The sequence below is a fragment of the Pogoniulus pusillus genome, chromosome 5 (genome assembly GCF_015220805.1).
Source record: "Pogoniulus pusillus isolate bPogPus1 chromosome 5, bPogPus1.pri, whole genome shotgun sequence".
Lineage (NCBI taxonomy): Eukaryota > Metazoa > Chordata > Aves > Piciformes > Lybiidae > Pogoniulus > Pogoniulus pusillus.
Genome location: NC_087268.1, coordinates 23,798,921 through 23,819,851, shown reverse-complemented (window position 1 = coordinate 23,819,851; position 20,931 = coordinate 23,798,921). Strand labels below are relative to the sequence as shown.

Here is a 20,931-nt window from a genome sequence, read left to right as displayed (position 1 = left end):
AACAGACCTTATCAAACAGATATCAAAAATAAATGGCAAAATTCTACATCAAACAGGAGATTCAGTCTCTGTTTTAGAGTAATTTCTAAAGCTGACTTGCTTCTCCAGTATCATTCTAATGCAATGACATGGTCTCTAGAAGTGTGACATCTCTGCATGCACCTGGAGCTAGTTTCCTAAGCTCGGACTGCCAGCATGACAGCAGGATCCAGAGGAATATGAAATTACCCCAGTATGGCCCCAGTGACGTCTGTCATGAGAGTCTAGGGCTTTTCTTGGAATTAATAGCTCAACCTAAGTAAGCTTCAGCTGATGACTCTTAACAATCCCAGCGCAGAGAAACACACTTGTCAGGCTCCACTTCAGTACAACCAGCTTACTACATGATTGATATACTGTTGTATCTGGACACACCTCCAGCTGGTGTAACCAGTCCTGATGCACATTTCTTATCACAGGCTTCACTCAGATATTAACATAATTTCACATCTGCCCCTATCCAGAATGAGAAGGACCAAATACTGACCCACACATTCTTTATGTAGTTATTCAGCTAACTTAATAGAGCAAGTAATACTCTAAAATCAGTACCATTTCTGAGTGGATGTAACTTTACAAAGGTCTGCCTGATAAGAGTATATCCATACCCTATCTTTCCAGATTAATTATTCAGAATTGACAGAGAAATATTTAAGAGGTACATAATGTTTACTTCTCTCAAAGTATCTGATGCAACTGAATCCCACTATGAAGGACTTCTGTTCCACAGAAGCTCCTTAGGAGAAAAAAAAGGTTAGAAACAAATAAATGAATATATAAATAAGTCAATGACCAACCATATCTATGTAATAAATTGATTTCATGCAGACATTTGCTGTATGTACACAATATTTACAGATACTTACAATTATATACAAGTTAGAAGTAATATAGAAATTTAAAATCCCTCCCGAAAAGTCAGACTGCCCAGGAGGGCTCCCAGCCAGCCCCTTCATTTCCATCCTACCCTTTATCTCAGAAATAACCAGATACAGCTCCATATAGATCATGAGATTAACTTGCAAAGATCTGAACTGAGATGTTAAAAGCTGACAAGGAGTTAAAAGGAAATAGTTAGATTGGGTTGCATAGGTTTCAGGAAGAAGAGTGAAGGCAAGATGCAGCCAGGCAAACAGACTGAAGAAGTGCCAGTCTTTGTTTATATTTTCACTATGTCACTCAGCAGAACCAGCAAGTGATATAGACATCACTATTATTTTCTTTTCACAGACAATGATTTAATTTCTCTCATTAAAATATTCCAATTAGCCTCAAACCAGCACACTGATCAACATGGGACAGCTTTGAGGATTTAATCTGCGCAACTAACGACAATGACATTACAACATTATGCAGACTGCAATATCTACACTTAAAAACATAGCCAAAACCCACATATTGAGATATTATTTATCTGAGTGCATATTAGCTAAGCAAGAGCAATCAACTGTTTTCACATCCCTTAGCTTTAATCATTAAGAAACCAACTTTAGCCACAGATACTCCTGAACTGAAAACTGTGGTGTTTGGGAGATTTTTTCCAGGGAACTATCACTTTTTTTTGAGCTATTCATTAAACATCTGATACTAATCCCTGTCACAGATAAGATAGTGGGCTAAGAAACACTTAGTATGAGCTGATAGAGCAATTCTTACACCTGTTTACCACTGCTTCCTATGAACAGCCAAGAAATGAGAATAAAGACCATGGTATCGCTTCACAATTAGTTGCTAAATAAGTGATGAATAAATAACAGATCAGATACGTATGCGCTTCAGGGTCCCAAAATGAAATGACAGTTCATTCTAAAAATGGGAGTCAGCATGGCTTTGAGTCATCTACATTAGCACTATAGTTCAAATCAGGAGCATGCTTTTGGAGCAAGTCTGCCAACTGCTCTTCCTTATTGTACCTTGGTTCTCACTGCAAAGCTGTTCATGAGCATGTCAACTTTACTCCTTTTGGATGGGCACAAACCAGAGGTGCTCTCCATACACACACCTAGAGCTCCAACTGTAATTTTTTATGCAGCACACCAAACCAAACCAGAATTACTTCTACGAAGAAAATTTCCAGCAGAAGTGGACATCAGCCACTCAGCTGCATTCTGCAGATAGGCATCTACAGGGCTTTACGGTGCCACTCTTTGTTACCAAAAACCAGACCAGAGCTCAGGAATGCAGGGTCTATCACTGGTCTGCTGAAGGACATAGGACATGCCTCCTTTTTTGCCTGCATCCCCACTCTGTAAGTCTATTTAACTCCTTTAAAATGCTAATTTGAGACCTGTCAATGAAAAGTGATTCCAGTTAGTTCAAATGCATGACTAACGTGGCATTTTGGTAATCAATTGCCTTACAGACATACAGTACTGTACTGAGGTTTTGTAAATTAGCTATCCCACATCAACCTCTCACTTCTGAGGCTATTCATAGAGAAGAGATACATTTGGGTAGAATCAAACCCTCTGGACACCATGAGTGGCTCAAAGGTCAGGCTGCAGAGCATGCAGGTTTGACCAACTCATGGGGGAGAAGGTATATTTTAATGGAAATCTTACAGATTGCTGCTATAAATGGAGGTGTCAATTGGTTTAATTCTCCACTGATGTGTTTCTAGAATAGACATAAATCCTGCAAAATAATTCTGCATAGCATTAAAATACCTTGTTTTATGCACACACCAGATTTTCATTTGTGTTAACTTTACTGAAATGTTCTTCCTCATCTCTGGTGCACACTCAACACCAAATATTTCTTTGGAGCACTGCAAGGGAGTGGAAGAAAGTTTGCATCACAGAAAGGCTCTAATGATACCAAAGATAAAAAGCACAGGGTGATGGCATCCACGTGGCTGGTCACTGCAGCCAACAAGGACAACCTAACAGTGCAGCATCGTATATGGGTCTGAGGCCTGTTCAGTCAAGTCATGCATTTTTTTCAGAAAGAACGTGTTTGGGAAAGGCTGAACTGCAAACATCACTGGAGCCTTTTCTCACAGAATATTGTGGGGAATTTTCAGCAGCTCTGAATTCCCATTGAAAATTCACCTTTGTTTAGAAGTTCAACAGAGGATGTTTAATAAAGCTCAATGAAGTACAGCCAGTACATCTGGTACCAAAAAAAAGCTGAATTTATTAGGCTCACAGGTGAGTATATAAATTACTCCAAAAGACTCTGTGGCTCTGTCTCTACTAGTGAATTAAACATGACTAGAATATTAAACGTACACTCTGCCACTGAGGCCATCTGGCAACAACTCAAGTTATTAAGCTTTCTTACCCTCCACAAAGAGATTGCTGTATGCTAGCTGCATATCAGATCTATCTGTGGCCCATGCAGGCTCCTGATCAGTGTCTGGGAAGTCTCTAAAGGACCACCAGCTGTCAGGGTCCAAAATCACCCCAAGAAGCACTCCAAGACGGGTAGGGGTGGTTGGACTTTCAGTGTTTAGGAATATCTGGCAACAGTGCCTGTGTATGTGTGTATGTCCCCTGCCTTTTTTGTGTTAGTCAAGAGAAGGAGATGAGAGTTGTGGTGGGACAACAGAAGAAACACAGACATATGGATGCAGGTGAGGGAAATTAAGCTTCTGGTGACATTGCTTTATGGTCCACCAGTACTGCTGAACTGCAAAGTCTTTAATAATTTATTTGGGATGTACACTAACTTAAACTGAGTCTCTAAAGATTACCAAATAATTAAAAAAACTTTTATTCTCCCATTTATCAGTTTTTAATGCTCTAGTTTATTAATTCCCATCAAGGGAAATTAAGAAGAAAATAGCACTGGACCTGCTGGCAGATTGACTAGCAGTTTGTCTAACAAACTTTTTTATCAGTTTCTGTATTTCTCACTGGGAGTTTGGGAGTTTTTCCTGAAAAAAAGTAAGAAAACATTGTTTTTAAAAATTAGTGATTGGACTCTTTGTATAAGTTGTCTTAAACCACTTTTTTGTTCATCTGATCCCAAAGTGGCCAGCATGAACTGCAGCAGAGCAAGGACTACAGAAATATAATGCTGTCAAGTCACCCAAGTGCCAAACAGACCCCACTGCATGTAAATTCTGTCCTCTGCTCATCCTGACAAGCTTCTTTCTGTATCTCACCTAGAGGGAAAGAGGGTATTAGCTCCAGAAAGTTATTTCCAACAGTGCAGCCAGAGGGAATCCTCAGCTTACTTACTCTCTTGCACTGAGACAATCAACAACAGACAGACTCCAGAAAACTGTCTGGCTATTTCCTAGACTTTTGGATTTAAAGATCCCTTCTTCATGCACAAAACCTGCAGTATGATACTAGACAATATATCAGCAGGAATCATGACTGGCATTACAGATGATGGCCACTAAAGAGAAGACCTGATTAACAAAAAAAGATAAGCCAGAGAGTGATTAATGCATTAAGGCAAGATTTGGAAACACGTCAGCACTTCAGAACTCCAGTCAATATTCTGGCAAAGCTGAAGAGTAAGCAGTATCATTTACGTTTGTATGAAGATCTTGAACTGATCTGATCTGTGTTCTGCTGCTTTTAGAAACAATGAGAGGGCAGGAGGACACCTAGAATGTGTTCAGATCATGGGGTGATCAACAGAGGTAACGTCTGAAAAAAAGAGTTTGCAAAGAAATGAAGATCTAAAGTATTTTCAGAATTTCATCTTGTGATTACATATAATTCTGCTTCTGCTTTTAACACTCTCTCAAATACAATGCTATGGTTCTAGTTCTTTAGGGAACACACACAGTGTGAAGACATGGCCACTTCTCCCTCTTCAAAGCACCTGAAATCTAAGGCTATGATACCAGACTGCTTAAAATTCCATTTGGCAAGAAGATCTGCTTGTCTGTAGGTTTTCTGCCATCCTATGAAGATGCAATGGGATGCTGATGGTCACATTATCATCATTAATGCTGGACTGCTTTGCTTCTGCCAGTCTGTGTGACAGTCAACACAAGATGGGCCAAAATTTTGATCTTTGACACCACTGAAATTGCACCACAGCACATAATGGCCAAATTTGACACTGTATTTTCCTTGGAAAGAAAAGGAAATTGTGCTCCTCAGAAGTCAGTTCTGATATAATATGCTAAAATAGTCTCCTCTGGAGTTTTTGCAGTCAATCAGTAAAGTGTCTTGGAGGAATACAGAATACGTTTTTGATCACGTGGACATTACATGTGTTACTGAGTAACTGCCTCTTTACCAACGGTTCTCATGAAAAAGATAAACATTTCCTGTCCCTGATGAGCACTGATAGTAAAATAAAAATGAACATTCATTCCACTAAAGACTGAACAATTCCCTCTTCCCACCTTCATTCCCTAACTCCCTTAGAAACAGCTAAGGTTTGTAGTACAGCTCACTAAAGCAAAAGCACAGGTAGAAACGAACTTGAGGATTTTTTTTTTTGCAAAGGTATAGTCCATCAAGTCTTTTAAAGATTTGACCCTTCTTATAATTCTTTATACAGCACAAATATCTGCTACTCAAGTCAAAATAAATAAACAAGACATAGGATAACCACTTGGAGTACAGCATACAGTTCTTGAGCCCCCAGCACAAGGACACTGAACTATTGGAATGAGTCCAGAGGAGGGCCACAAAGATGATCAGAGGGCTGGAGCACCTCTGCTATGAGGACTGGCCACAACAGTTGGGGCTCTTCAGCCTGGAGAAGTGAAGGCTTTGAGGAGACTTTGTAGTGGCCTTCCAGTATCTGAAGGGGGCCTACAGGAAAAGCTGGGGAGGGAATGTTTACAAGGTCTTGTAATGACAGGATGAGGAGCAATGGGTTTAAACTGGCAGTAAGGAGATTCAAACTAGATGTTAGGAAAGGGTTCTTTACAGTGGGGTGGCAAAATACTGGAACAGGTTGCCCAGGGAGGCTGTGGAAGTGTTCAAGGCTAGGTTGGATGAGGCCATGAGCGACCTGTTCTAATGGGAGGTGTCTCTGCCTAAGGTTGGGGGTTAGAACCAGATGATCTTTGGGGTCTCTTCCAACCTAAACCATTCTATGATCCTAGATTTCTATTAAAAATAAGCACTTTCTGTTTTCAAAGAAATTCACATACTACTAGAAAAGGAGACACAGAAAATCATTTGAAGCTGAACATTGAGCATTGAGCAATGAGGCAGAGCAGCCACCTTTAGCAAGGGCATCTTGAAGAGTATGAAAGGGCCTAACTGGCAATGAGTTGGCTGTGCTGCAAGAACTGATGAAAAAATGCCATGTTTCTGACAAAAAGATGACCAGAGAGTAATAGACATGAAGATTCAGCAAGGATGACAGGGATAGAAGATGGAAATGCTCTAGTCATCTCAGCAGAAGCTAAGACAAAAACCTGGTTGCAGTGATAGATGACTACAATTCCATGACAGATTGAAAAGTAACCCTCCTTTGATTGCCTTCATTAACATTGAATCCAGTCAATTCTTCACACCCATTATTTCCATATATGTGAAGAGTTATCACTCATCTTTGAAAGGTAGTATTTCATTCCGTGTCTTCTAGAAGCAATTAACTAAATCCATCTTCTGAATCTTCAGCATTGTTACTGCATTACTGCTGGTTTAACAGAATTCCTCAGAAGAGACCTGCCATGAAGTATAGATTCATCATAACATGGTATTTCAGGTTTGCTTTAGTTTTACTATCATGAAGGAGGTCACAATAACATATTAATGTATAAAGAGACCTACAGCATTCCACAATGCCACACATAGTATGGTGCAGATGACATTCAATATTGCTCTGTAAATGTTACAATCAAACAGCATATAACGATGCAAACAATTTTAGAACTCATTAATTATCATGCTATGCAGTGGCAAGCAACAGCTACATTCAAGCTCAGAAGGACTTGCTAAGTGTGTGTGAGAAAATAATGAGTTCTATTTGCACTTAGTTTAGTTTGGCAGTGGTTTTGGGACAGGCTAGATCTGGTTTTCCCACAACAGGTCTGGGTTGGGGTGCTTTTTTTGGTAGACTGCATACCTTGGGAAAAAGACTAGAAAAATAGCAATGAGAAGAATGCAACCTCCTGCTTTAGAGCACAATGGATGTGAATGATCAAAAGTCAAGAGGAAAGAGAAAGAAAAATCGCCTAAGATTCATACAAGAGTCTCATGAGATTTGGTCACTTTCCTGAGCTAATTAAAACCAATATAAAATCATTAACAGATTTTTAGGTAAATTTAGTAACAAATTACTATGACTTCTGTCTTAAAGCCAGCTGTTCAATGAGCACCAACAGTCAAATTAATAGATATATCTGAGTAGAGCAGTTCTTTTTTCAGTTAAATATCTTTGCACATATAGAAGCCTTTGCGCCAACAGGTTACTAAATGACATTAGACAGATGTGTCTGAGGGTAAATTAGAAGACTACAAGGCAATATCATAAATGAGATCATTTTAGATGATCCCTTTAGATGAAGGGAAGAGCTAACATCCCGAGTGTCAGGGCTAGATTACTTCTTTAGGAAGGCTAAGCAAAAGGGATCTTCCTCAGAGGCTGAAATTCATTTATGTATTTTAAATATAAAGCAATACTTCACTAATGGGTAACAGGACCACTTCATGCAAAACTTTGGTTTCCCTTTACAAATGACAGCATCAGCATCTAATTCAAAAGTCACCTCACGCCACATAAATGGGTATGCCGGGAAAGACATACAGTTATCAACCTTGATGCAGTACTTTCCAGTCAGGTTAATAATATATGAGCCTGCGATTAATGCGGGCCTACTGGAAAGGTAGCCTGATCAACTATCAGAGATGCATTTTCTAATTCACTGCCCATCTTTTTTCCTTCTTTTTTTTTTTTTCCCTGTCAATTTACAGGGGGGAGTTTATAAAAAGAATGGTAGGCAGATAATCAACATCTTTAAAATAGATAATCTATTCCCAAGCTAGCTCAACCATTTCTCTGGAGAATAAAAATGGAAGAAATGCCAAAGGAAACATTTTCTTTTTAAAATTATTATTATTATTATTATTATTATTATTATTATTATTAAAATGAAATTACTATTTCCTTAAAACAGATTTCTCTTCATCATCTATTGTTTGTTACAGAAACATACATGTACTGCTAACTACTTCTCTTCACATTGCACAGTCTGTAGAGAGGGACCATTATCTACCTAAGCTGAGGTGAACACCTCCATCTGAATTTAAGTGCACATTAACTGCTCAGCATAGCTGGATCAGATCCCACTTCAAGTTCCTTCTCTCTATTGGTAGCTATCACCCATTTATCAGAGCTTTCTGCTCTCTGCTCAACATGCAGCTTTCTGTCAATGAGTACAAGATCAAGCAAGATGAAGAAACAGAGCTTGTCCCTGAAAAACAAGTTTGCAACAGCAATTTCCTGACGTGCAGAAAATGCTTCTTTAAGGAATCACCTCTATAAACACTCTCAAAGAGAAACAAAGAGCTCAAGCAACAGGGCAGAGGCAACTGGACAATCAGGTGGCATTTACTGCACTTACTGAGAGAAGCCTAAAAACAGGTATTTGACCCAAGCCATGCTGCCTGTATTGGGAATGGAAAGAAACAAGCTCTCTACAATGAGTTATCTTCACACACTGTCAGTCAGATAAGATGTGTCACTCTCTGGAGAGTCACAGCTCTCCCACTAAAAAGGGTGACTACATAATCTCAGATGGATGCAACGAATAGGACCTTTTGGGTGTATCTAGCCTATCTAGCACATAGTGGGCTGAGGAGCTTTGTGGTCCGCAGGACAAGTGGCACAGCAAAGCATGACGTAACATGGCTTATTTCTATGTAGATGAACTTACTTGTTTCACAGCACAAGTAGCTGCGTGCAGGTTGCCTATCAGAAATGGACTTGGCATGTGCTAACCTCCAGCAAGTACTTAAGCATCATCTGGCAAAATGCTAGGTCAAATCCATGCTAAGGATTAACATATGAGTGAATGCCTGAGCTCAGGTACCATGTTCAGGCACAGAAGTTTTGACATTCTTCAGATTATTGGAGCACCAAAAGCCTTAATTCTAGAAGATCCATTGTTTATGGGGTCCTTTTGAAAAACAAAATAAAGGATCTTATCTTTCTACAAGTTTTGCTAACATTTTGCTATGCTAAATTCCAGTTAGTCTGGGAGGTATTTTTGTTATTCAAATAGAAGGTCTAGTTTACATGATTGGAAAATTCTCAGAAAGGTCAGGTGTCATTATCTGAATGGCCTGGAAGGTCAGAGGCTAAAGCAAATCACTGCTGATGCAGAAAAACACATAGCTGCATTACAAAAAATGGTCCAAGTTCATGTTCTCTACCTTTAAAGGACAAGAAGACTTAGAGCATTACTCCCATCTTGAGTTGACGTATTCTAAAGTCCAGAATTTAAATGCATTCCTGTATTGTCTATTATTTTCAATTTCAACATTTTAGTGCATTTAAAAAGGCACAGTGACATCAGAAATCACCAATAGTTATCTATTTACAAAATAACTTCTAAGCAGGAAAATGGTTTCCACAAATTTTAGCATTCCAAGCCTGCTGGATTGTTTCTTACTCTTTCAGATTTACTTCCCTACTGAAAAACATAAGAGAGATTCAGCTTTCCTGAATAGCTAAGCTCAGCTCCTGGAAGGGGAAGCCCTCTGATTCTGCACCGAGACCCAAGGAGTGCAGGGCCCTGCTCAACTGCATTTGTGTAACATGTGAATTGGATTATATGTCAACATTTGACCTTATAACTAAGCAATGAGCTCACATGCTAATCCTATGATGGTTAAGTAACCAACTGAATGGGAAATGCTGAAACGTCACTCATGTAGTCAGGAAATAGCCATATGTGACTCAAGAGAATGAAGCTCTTCCTTTCAAGTAAGTTTAGGCTTAAGAGACCAACAGAGTATGGCAGTAGGGCTATCTGACATCACCATTAGAAGAGCAAGAGATGAACTATTTTTTGTCATATGGATTAAAGCTTGCTTTTGAAAGTTGTCTTCTCCATCCTATGTGCATTTGAACTCAGGAGTCACACAAAGTATACTTGAAAAACCTTTCACAGTTCAAACGGTGTCCAGAATTGTACATGCATGAGCCTGCTAGGTAGTACTAGTTTATGCTGCTAAAGATCAACTGTGTACTAGTTTAGTACATTCTTTTAATCATCTTCAGATAGGTAAAAGAGGAACAATAGGTGGAATTCATCCCAACAGTAACTTAAAAACTGAGTATCTGTCCTAGGACAGTCTACTCCTCTCACTCTCTTTTCTGTCCCATTACCTGTTAGTACTTCTAGTCAGGCACTTCTGGAGGGCCAGTCACTCTTTGCTCTCTTAAATACATGCTTTAGAACAAGAAGTATGGTCTTATGGAATGAGTCTCCATGTTAAAGGGAGTTGTGATGATAAACTCTGGCTGGTTGGTAGTTAACTTATTTAGAGCTTGCAAAACAAGTCATATTAATGGACCTAATTCCCATTGGTACAGCCATCCTGTACTGAGCTCTGTACTGACATAACTTCACAGCTTCCAGAAAACTGTACTAGCTGCACAAGAGGTACCTCTGGAATCTCCGCAGAGTGCTGTATTGTGCCAGGGAGACATACCCAGCAACTAATGAAAATTCAACATTCATATTAGTATAAAGAAAAAAAGCCATTAACTGCTATTGAACTGCCAATTATCCAGTGTAACTACAGACCTCCCAGCACAGCTGTTTTACCTTCCCTCCCTGCTATACGCAGTATTACATTCATATTGCAGGTTACATTATCACAGCAACCTGTAACTGGTTCCTAACTGTGAAGAGCACAAATTATTTTGCCAAAAATTATTGGTTCAAACCTGTAATAGTGAATAATGAATTAGACAGACATAGGGATTTTTTTTCCTTGCAATATCTGTTGTTATAAGGAACTCTGAAATTCAATTACAAATATTAATTGAACTCTCCCCTTGAAATAATTCTTCTCCTAGATATTTTTTATGACTCTGTGTCATAAGGGAGGAAAACAGAAGTTTGTCTGGGATAAGCTAAAACCCTTAATGGTAGTGTGCTAGTTTGAAGCAGGGTAGAATGTTTTGGTGAAAAGAACTAGATCATAGGCTGTGAAAGGAAAACAATGGTCATGTCTACTCCCCTCAGAGTCTTGCTGAAGAAGAAAGCAAAATAATAGATAACACTCTCACCATTTTGCCGCACTCTGCATTGGGCTTCTGACTGAGCTGCAGCTCCCTAATCTCACCTTCCACTCACCTTTGCTTCTTAACCTCTTGGCCAAACCTCTATTCTTCCTTGGGACTGGGCTAAGGTTGAGAGGGGCAGGGGGAAAGTGCAGGGGTGGTTGAGAGCCCCTCCTGGGGACTCAGGTTTCTGGGAGGGGAGTTGTGTTTCTGTATTACCTTTTACCTTGTATATTTCTGTATATAACTGTATATACTGTAAATACCTGCTTGTATATTGTGCTGCTGTAAATAAATAGCTTCATTTATATTCCCAGAGCTGACTGAGACTAGTTGAGCATTTCTAAAGTGTGGGGGGGCGGGGAACACCCAAACCATCACAGGTAGATAAATATTACTCAATCTCTTTCACTAGAAGTTTTTATTATCCTTCAGTACTGATGAATAGAACTCAACACTACTCATGGTTAAATTCTTTATATAATCAAATCTTCATTAAAATGAAAATTGTGGGGGAAGGTGTATCATTACTAAATGGTTCCAATGCTTTGGTTACGCCTAAACAAAAAAGTACTCATTCTGAGAATCCTGAAAGTTCCAAGTCACAAACCACAGAGGTTGCAAAAGTACACTAGAGAAGTATTAACATGCTTATTTTATTCTTCCCTAAGCATCCACTACTGGCCACTAGTAGTCAGGATACCTGAATGAACAGATCAGTAATTAGAGGTGTCATGAGTGTTCCAGTGCTTGTATGTTGTTTTCTGCCAGGCATGAGATTGCCTGCTGTGCCTTTATCACAAAATGCTAAGCATTCTGTACGACTACAGACATTACATTATCTGAGTAAGCACTCAATGCATAAACAAAGATTTTCATACAAATATCACTCTTTCTTTCCTTTCTTTCCTTCTCTCTTCAAAAGAATGGGGAAATTTTCTAGGCAGAGAGTAGACATAAATCCACTAAACTTCTGCAAGTTCTCTACTCCTCCATAACTTAAATTTAGTTTAATTCTTCATTACTTGTGCATGATGAAAGGCTGTCAACAGAAGTAAAGATTTACTAGTGGTTACATGCACAGAAACCCTGAACTTGTATTTTATATCTTTTTTGTTTTCTCTGCCCACTGTATTTGAAAGGACATCTATGCAACGCCTGTTGCAGTATGTGCAAAGATACCAAGAACGTGATGGAAATGCATCTCAAGTGGTGCGATACATATTAAAAATGCACGTTGGGAAACTCCTGATCTTCTGCATCATCAGCACCAGACTGGCATAGGCGCCTGAAACCACACCAAGACACACTTGTATGTACACCTCAGAGGAGCTCTGACAGAAAATACAATTAAATCAGTACACAGATTCACAGAAATACAGCGCTGGAAAATATTTCAGAGTATCAGCTAGACCAGTCTTTTCAGCAGCAAGACCACTGGAAAAGTTATTTTCCTAGTCCCTTCTTGAAAACCTGCAACAAAGGAGATGCCACAACAAATGTTGCTAGGTAATCTGAAATCAATCAATTCTTTTCTTCAGATCTTACTTCAATTAGTTCAGAACAGCTGATCATCCTCCTCTCATTATCAGCTTCCTACATATTGTAAAATTTATGTTCCCCTCTCCACCCTATTTTTCACCGCTAAACAAACACATTTACTTCAACATCGCTGCATACGCCCTATTTTCTAATTATTTTAATTAGAAACATTTGTTTCCCTTCCTACACCTCCTGTTCATTCCCGTCTTCCTGAAAGCCCATATGAAAACGCTGGACACAGCATTCTTGCTCAGATTTCACTAACAGCAGACAGAGAAACCCCTGTGTCTTGTGAACGACACCCCTATTTATGAATCCAAAAGTAAGATGCATCTTTTTTTTGACTCATACTGCACTTGTTACTGGGATTAAGGTTTTCACTTGCTTTGGACTCTAGTCCAGTAAAATATTCACATTCTTTCTCTCTGCACTACTGCTTAGCTGACTCTTTATCATTCCAAATACTGGATTCTTCCTTCCTTACAAAAAGTAGCACTTTGCGTTTGCCCCTTCTTTATTTAAGGTCGTTCCTCTAATTTGTAAGCATCATTTCAAATTCCCTTTTTGTCCATTGAAATGTTTGCAATTACTCCAGATTGATGTCATCATAGATTGCATTTATTTCATCATTCAAGTATGGATGATTCAATGCTGGCAGCTGGAGCTGGCTTTTAAAAACCTTGCAGCAACGTTGACTACCTCCTTGTCTCTGCATAAGCGGGTATTTCTTCCATTTCACAGCAGCCACTCTGCTCTGCAGATAAGCAGAAGCTTATCATCAGTATCCCTGGCTAAAACACTCCACCTGCTATTACTTCTCTGTCAACAGGAACTACAAAACATTAAAGCAATGGAGAGACCTAGTGAGACAGGCTGGGGGGAGTTCATAGATAATGTCCTAAGGAAGAAAAAACAGATGGGCCCAACACAATGGATGAGAAGCAAGAATGTCCTTCTTGCCAACCAGCAACTACAGTGCAGGTAACCTCCTAAGATGTCCTCAGGAAGCACTATCCATTGTTCCTGTCTCCTGATGGATGACTACTGGCTCCTCATCAACACAGTGATAGCACCCATCACAGGGTTATGACAGGCTCACAAGATGCTTCCCTGTTTGGCCACTATTTCTTCTTCTTTTCCCCCCTTTATTTATCAAACACATGTGTACATATATATATATATATATATAATAATTTCTGTAGTCTATTTGCTGTATCTATTTTAGTATGATCTACTAATCTCCCTGTACATTAATTATAAAATAGACAAAAGCAAAAATCAGCACACAGAGTTCTATTTTCTCTTTTATAGTGTGATTTGTAATCATGTTACTGCACACATGAATATTCTTCTAGCTACAAAACTTATGTTTGCAATAAAAATGATTATGTAATTACTCTATGAGTACAACTCATTTAATTCCTCCATCTGAATCTTCAAAGCAAAATATGTCACAACTTGGTTATGATTTCCTGCATGAGGTAACTTCAAGATTTTGTTTGCAAAGTGTTTAGAATGTAGATGTTTATGTCAGGAAATATAGGCCACATTTAAGTAGGAAACATAGATTACATTTCATTGCATCTAGCTGAAGCCACACCAAGACTAACCACGTTGCCTTGGCTCTTTCCATAGCTGTTCAGGAAAGATGGACACCTCCCAGAAAGACAAATCCTTCCCATCTTTAAAAAAAAAACAAACAACAAACCAAACACTAAAACCCAATAAAACAAACAAACAAACAAACAAAACTTACAGATTTCTAAGATACCCACTACAAATTACTGCCTCCCTGTTTCTGATTCAAGAGGAGCCTGGTGGATGGCACTGGCTGTACACCTAAGGAACAATTTGCTTACCTACAGAAGAGTGTTGGATGTCATTTTTCACACCCTGGATTATGCCTGCACAGGGATGCCAGGCACAGCACAGGATCTGTGGTAGCCCCTGCCCTTCTGGAGAGACAGTTGGAGTCCAAACAGGACACCTTGAGGCACCTGAAGTATTTAAGAAGCATTATCTTTATGATAAATAACTCTGAACTCCATCACCTGTATTGTCTGGATTGTTCAACCTTCAAAAGCTGGCACATGTCTAATACACATACACAGAGCACATGGTCATGGCAGAGGACTTGAAAGAGATCTGCATCAACCTGGATGGGAAATTGGAAGGCAAGTATGACACCATGAAACCAAAATGACAGTAGACAACTTTGCATCAGCAGTCACATTCTGTTCTAGATTGCTGTTAACTGCAGCAGTGGAGCTTAGCAATACAGATCTCATTTAACATCTAACTGTATAAATACCAATTTACATAAATTGAATCTAACCCTATTTTTTAAACATCTAAAGCAAGATGAGTAAGATGTGACAAATCTTACTGACAGAAATAAGAAGGTTCAGAACCTTCAGTACTTCAGGTGAAGTAAGAATTAATTCACCTAAAAGAAGTTATTTATGCATCGCTGTGTAAGGAAGAAGACAATATTTGCCCTCAGTGAGTGAGAATTTTATTTGGCCTTAGAACAGCAACTAAAACAAATTCTATCAGGAAAATGTCAAAAGTGCTTCAAAAATCAGCAGGCACCCAATGAAGTCCATATGTGTACTCATAGTTTTATAATGGAACATGTATAAAAATAAATTATTACAGTGTTAGCATAGAACAGACTACATCTTTTTCAGAAACAACAACTTTCAAGTTTTACAGTCTGACTTAATGTCAAACTAATTTTCTGCATACAGTATACTCAAAACAGCACAAAAACTCTACAGCCAATGATGCCTCCTGGGTTTTGCTGTTTTATCAAAATTAGAGCCTTTGAAAAGCCCTGGATGAACAGCTCTGAAGTCCCCTCTGCACTAAGAGAATGCAGAGTACTTCGGAGAGCAGCAGTGCAAGTGTCCCTTCTTACAGGAGATCATACTATCCTCTGCAGAACATTATCTCTAAGGAGTATGGTTCATCTTAGCACTGATCCCCTTGTTTTCTCTATCTACTTTATAGTGGCACTTCTACTAAACAATAAAACACATCCTAAAATCAGGGTAAAATGAAAGCACAATAAGAATCTTAATCTTCCAGCTATAATAACGAGTTTAAAGACAGTTATTGGGAGACTCAGTGTATTGATTATTTAGCCTCCGAAGGATAAAAAGGTACTAGAGTATTTGGGTACTGGAAAACTGTATTCCAGGAACCAAATGTTGAACAAGAATCAAAAACTGATTGGAAACAGGCTGACAGACTAGTAGAAAGCATGAGAACTATTTCTTCTTCAATTGACATCTTCTAACCAAAACATATCTCTAAAACACAGAAAATACAGGACACCGCCAACACAAATCATGTAAAATCATAAATTATAAAGTTAAATTATTGAAATCTGACAACAGTAATCTTCCATACTCTTTATTTGTAAGATGACACGGTATTTTCTCAGTATTATGTCTGTTATTACTGATTAGCATTTTGTTTGGAGATGTACATTACTGCACAATTTAGAGGCATTTATAGCAGTTTTAAATGCCATTATTGGAGGCATGCGCAAAAATAGGTGAGTGACTAAGTATCCAATTGCAGGCAAGTAATAATGGGAAAGCATTCACAGGAAAAGAAGGGAAATAAAGCATATATGGTGAAATACACATACATGTGCGTGTATATATACATATATATATACACATATATACACACACACGTATGTATATATACAGAACATTAACAGACTGAAGCCCTTCCATGAACAACACACTTCTTACCTGCAACTTCATTAATTCATTTTTGCCACCATATACATAACTCAAACTATAAATATCAAAGCATATTATTCTTATTTCCACTATGATATAAACAGTAGAGCAGAGTAACAATTTCAATAATGCTACTCAGAATTTTCAAAATGTTATAAATAGAACCTGCATATTTAAAACTTTTCAGTAAAACACTTGATGCTGTGCAGTCCTGATATTTGTATCAGTCCTCCTGATCTAGCGTAGCAATTCAGCATCAAAAGAGAAATATTATTTAATGTAATCCAAGAAAGATGCACATTACTATTAAGTAAGTCTTTTCTGAGAAATAGCTACAGGTAATCTGCATGTATGAAAAGCAAAGAATTTGTAATGGTCTTCAATAGAAAGACTAAAAATACACACACAAAAAAATGTAAATGCTGGAAAGCCAAATGAATACCTAACGACTGAAGATTTATAGGGGAATACATTGTTTACAAGCCTACAGTTTGATCAAGAATAGGGAATGACACTAACTATAGTTTTTGTTACCAAGAATTGTATCACTGAAAGCTACATTACAGGCTGCCTAGAAAACAGTACAATAACATTTACTGTAATAACTTTTTAGTTATATTCATAGAACTGAATAATGTTAATTCTATGGTTATTTTATTTTTAATACAGAGATGAATTTTAATAAGGCAATTTATAAAAGGTTGCACCAAAGCCTACATTTTAATCAAAGGAATTAATGCCCATACTACTACAGTTCATAGAGATTCTTGTAAGACATTTCAGTAGTTAATGAGGCTAAAGGTCAATGCTTGCAATATCTGCTTGGAATTAAATGAAAGAATATGTCAAAGATTAAAAGTTTAGTTGGTAAGCAGCATGAAGTTCAACAGCTATGCCTCAGGTCTTAAAACTAACTGTAACATTTCTGTCTTAGAACATACACTGCAGTAATCTTGTAACGCTCCTTCAGTTCATCCTTATTCAATGTGATATTTACTCAAGAGTCTTTGCAGATCACTGTAAAGTTACCTAAAATAAGTGGAAGCAATCAACTCAGTACTTGACTATAGCCATGACCAGTCAAAGATGACTTCTTTCACAGCGAGAAGTGTTCACCAACCAGAAGCCCCTTCTGCTCATTTTTTCCCACAGTAAATGAATACTTTCTTTTTTCAACAGCTGTCCTTTGGCAACTCTCTTCAGAAACATGTACCCTTTTCTGTTGCAAGATCTGTGTTTTTTCAGAATCTGTATGGTCCTGTGAGGGGGCACGGGCAAAACCTATTCACTTCTTTACAGGTCTAGCGACTAAGGGGAAACAGCAGGCATGGACTTGTGGGGCAGCTAGAAACTTAAGTGGTATTCTGGCTCACTGTTCAGGAGAAAGGATGGTACCCATTCTCTTGAAGAGCTGTATCATTCAAGATCTAATTTCTCAGTCTAGCAGCATAACAAACTGTGTTAATTACTTGCTTTTCCTTCTACCCCTGCTGCACTAAGTTGGACAAGTAGCTATTTAAACCTAACATGCTTTCTGCAGTTGTGGTGGAGGGGGTTCTGGGAGAGAAGGCGCATACATCCCCTCATATTCTTTCCCATCTTCATCTGTATTCCTCTGATATTTATCACCTATGTGGTACTTCACATACACAGAGTGTTATACACTAATGTGTAACGTAATGCTCCCCTAAGTTTGGAGCGTAGACAAAGGTGGGGCAGTGAGGACAGTGAAGTCAGACTTCAATTGCTCAGATACAGCTTCCATGTTTTCAGGAAGCAATCCCGCAGGTACAGAAAAGCCTGTGAAACATACAAAGTATCTCTGCAGCTGCTTGAATTTCCTGGAAGTCTAAAATAAAGTCTTTTAAATAAGAACTATCTCATTTGTCCCTCCTTGAACGAGTAGAAAGGCAGACTCCGGTGTCATTTCTAACTCCAAAGAGTTAACGTTATCTCTGTTAATATTTTTTAAAGATGGGAAGTAGAGCAAGTTTCTATTTCAGAATTTTGGGTAGAGTGGGTGAAAGAAGGTAAAGGTTTAATGAAAATACACAAATAACGTGTAAAGCCAAGATATACCAGCTTCTAACACTGCACCAGTGCATTAAAGAAGTAAAGAAGTATTTTGGTGTTAATGTCATATTAACTAAAAGAGAGCTCAGACTCCAAATATATTTAATGCCATAAATATAACTACAGCATTGCAGAGTAGGCTAGTCTTTTTACCTCAGCTTTGCATAGGGAAGAATAGAATCTGAGAAACACAGGAGTAATTCGCTCAGGAACATGGAAAATCCACCTCAGATTTCACATTAGGGCAAGAAACAGCAATTCCAGCATTTAACCCCACAGCAACAAACTATACAGATCGTAGGACAGAACCGCAGCAACACGCTACACACCTCCCTTCTCCACAGTGAACCTGACAGCCCCGAACGCTACCACTTTGCGAAGAAAAATCACAATTCCTCCCAAGTCCAGAAGCAATCGCCACTGTTCTAGGCGTTCGGCATCAACCGCGCAAGGCACGGGTCGCGGCTAGATGCCGCCAACAGAGGCCCACCGCCACCGGACCAGGGAATCCCGTCGACCGCTGCCGCCACCATGACCCGCGCAGCATCCCACTGCCTGCGAGGCCGCAGCAGGTGCCGATGGCACGGCGAAGCCCCAACGAACACCGGCCCGTGGCGGTCGGAGGTGGGGGGCTTCGGAGGAAGGGAGGGGAGGGTCAGGTTAGGCTGGGTCCCGTACATCCGCGGCAGCGAGAGGGGAATGGGGAAAGAGCGTCCCCAGGGAAATAAAAGTTTTCAGGCGGAGAGGGCAACGCTCGGTATCCCGCACAGCTCCGCCACCGCCCGCCAAGGCAACAGAGACTTAGTGAGAAAGGAGGGACGGGGAACGGGCGGCCGTGACCCGCCGGGAGGTAGCGGGCTGGACACCCCCCCCCCCCCCCCCCCCGCCCCCCGCTACTCACCATGTTGACTTCGGAAACCATGTCGATGCTGGCAATGTCGATGTTCATCCCGACGCAGACGGGCGGACCTGCGGGCAGACGAGACCGTCACCCGCCACGCTCCCCGATCTGGCGGCGAGAAGAGCCACGGCGGCGCGGGAGCCGGCTCCCTGTGCAGGAGCAGCGGCAGCCCCAGGGAAAGAGGGTAGACACGGGGGTGGGGGCGCTCGGGGCGGAGAACCCGGGCAGGGCGACTCACCTCCGAAATCCGGCCGGAGACGGATGTCGTAGCCCTTCAACAATTTATCCACAGTTTCTTTCACGAAGGACATGTTGCCGGGATCGTTCACACTGTGAGGGAGAGTGAGACAAGGGGGTGTCAGGCGGCGAAAGCAGAGGACGGGGTGCGGGGAGCCAGGGGCGACGGCAGGAGAGGGGAGGCGCGGGGGGAGTGCATCAGCTTGTTCCCCTGGCGAAACGCATCCCGCGCCGCCGCCGGGGCACACTGGCTCCTACCTCTGGGCGCAGCAGACCACGGCCACCAGGACGGGAGCAGAGAAGATCCCGAAGATCCTGCCTCCCCCAAAGCCCCACATCCCTCCTCTACACGCTCCCTCCGCGCAGCAGCCGCCGCCGCCGCCGCGATCCGGCTGCCCCGGCTGCCGCTGAGGAAGACGCGGAAGCGATACTCCCCGTTCTCCCCCTAATCTCGCCCTCCCCGCAAAAAAAAATTTCTCCCGCTCCCTGTGCCCGGCCCGCGGGAGCCGACCGCGCAGGCGGCTGCGCCCACCCCGCGGCCGGACGCCGCCGAGCCCCGGAGGAAGCCGCCCTCCGCCGGAGCCCGGCCGCCTGCCTCCCCTCCACCCGCCGTCCCCGCACGCCGCCTCCCGCCCCGCCGCCTTCCCGCCAGCCGGGAGGGGAGGGCGCCACCGTCCCTCCCGGCGCAGAGCCCGAGGAGGGGCGCCTTGGAAAGCGGGGCTCGCCGGGGCCGGCAGCGAGGGGCGGTGGCACCCCGGGCGCCGCCTCGGGGCACGCCCGCTCCTCCAGCCGCGACGCCTTTTCGGGAGGGCGAAGGGATCTCCAGAGTTGGAGCGGAGCATCGGGACCAGGGCACCCCTCCGGGACTGCCCTCCTGAAATCGCGGGAGAGGGGACTGCCCGCCGGGCGGAGGGGGTATGGGTCTGCCCTCAGCCCTGGGACAGGACTGCCTCTCAACGTGCTCCGTGGGGGGCGTCTGCACCCACCTGCCCTCGACGCCTCCTGGGATCGGTGGCCGAGGGCAGGTCGCTGGGGCAAGACTGATAGTTGGGCTGGAAGCCCCTGCCCTGACCGGCACAGCGCCTGAGGGCGTCTCCGTCACGGGCAGGAGTGAGGTGCGGTGGTACAGGAACAGGACCACGTACTCCCCTTTAGCCATGCCTATGAGGACACCATCAATACAAACCTGGACCATCATGTTTTGCCTGGCAAAAC

The 20,931-nt window shown here is 41.4% G+C and overlaps 1 protein-coding gene across 1 annotated transcript in view; it reads right to left on the bottom strand.

Annotated features, from left to right (window-relative positions):
- GABRB3 (gamma-aminobutyric acid type A receptor subunit beta3) overlaps positions 1–20,249 on the bottom strand; it is a 130,801-nt gene extending 110,552 nt beyond the window's left edge. Inside the window, exons 1-3 of the mRNA XM_064143516.1 lie at positions 19,975–20,249; positions 19,718–19,809; positions 19,480–19,547 (exon numbers count right to left, since the gene is read on the bottom strand). Coding sequence (XP_063999586.1) covers positions 19,480–19,547; positions 19,718–19,809; positions 19,975–20,054 — 240 coding nt within the window. The 5' untranslated portion in view covers positions 20,055–20,249. The remainder of the gene's footprint in view (positions 1–19,479; positions 19,548–19,717; positions 19,810–19,974) is intronic.
- Between the last annotated feature and the right edge of the window lie 682 nt (positions 20,250–20,931).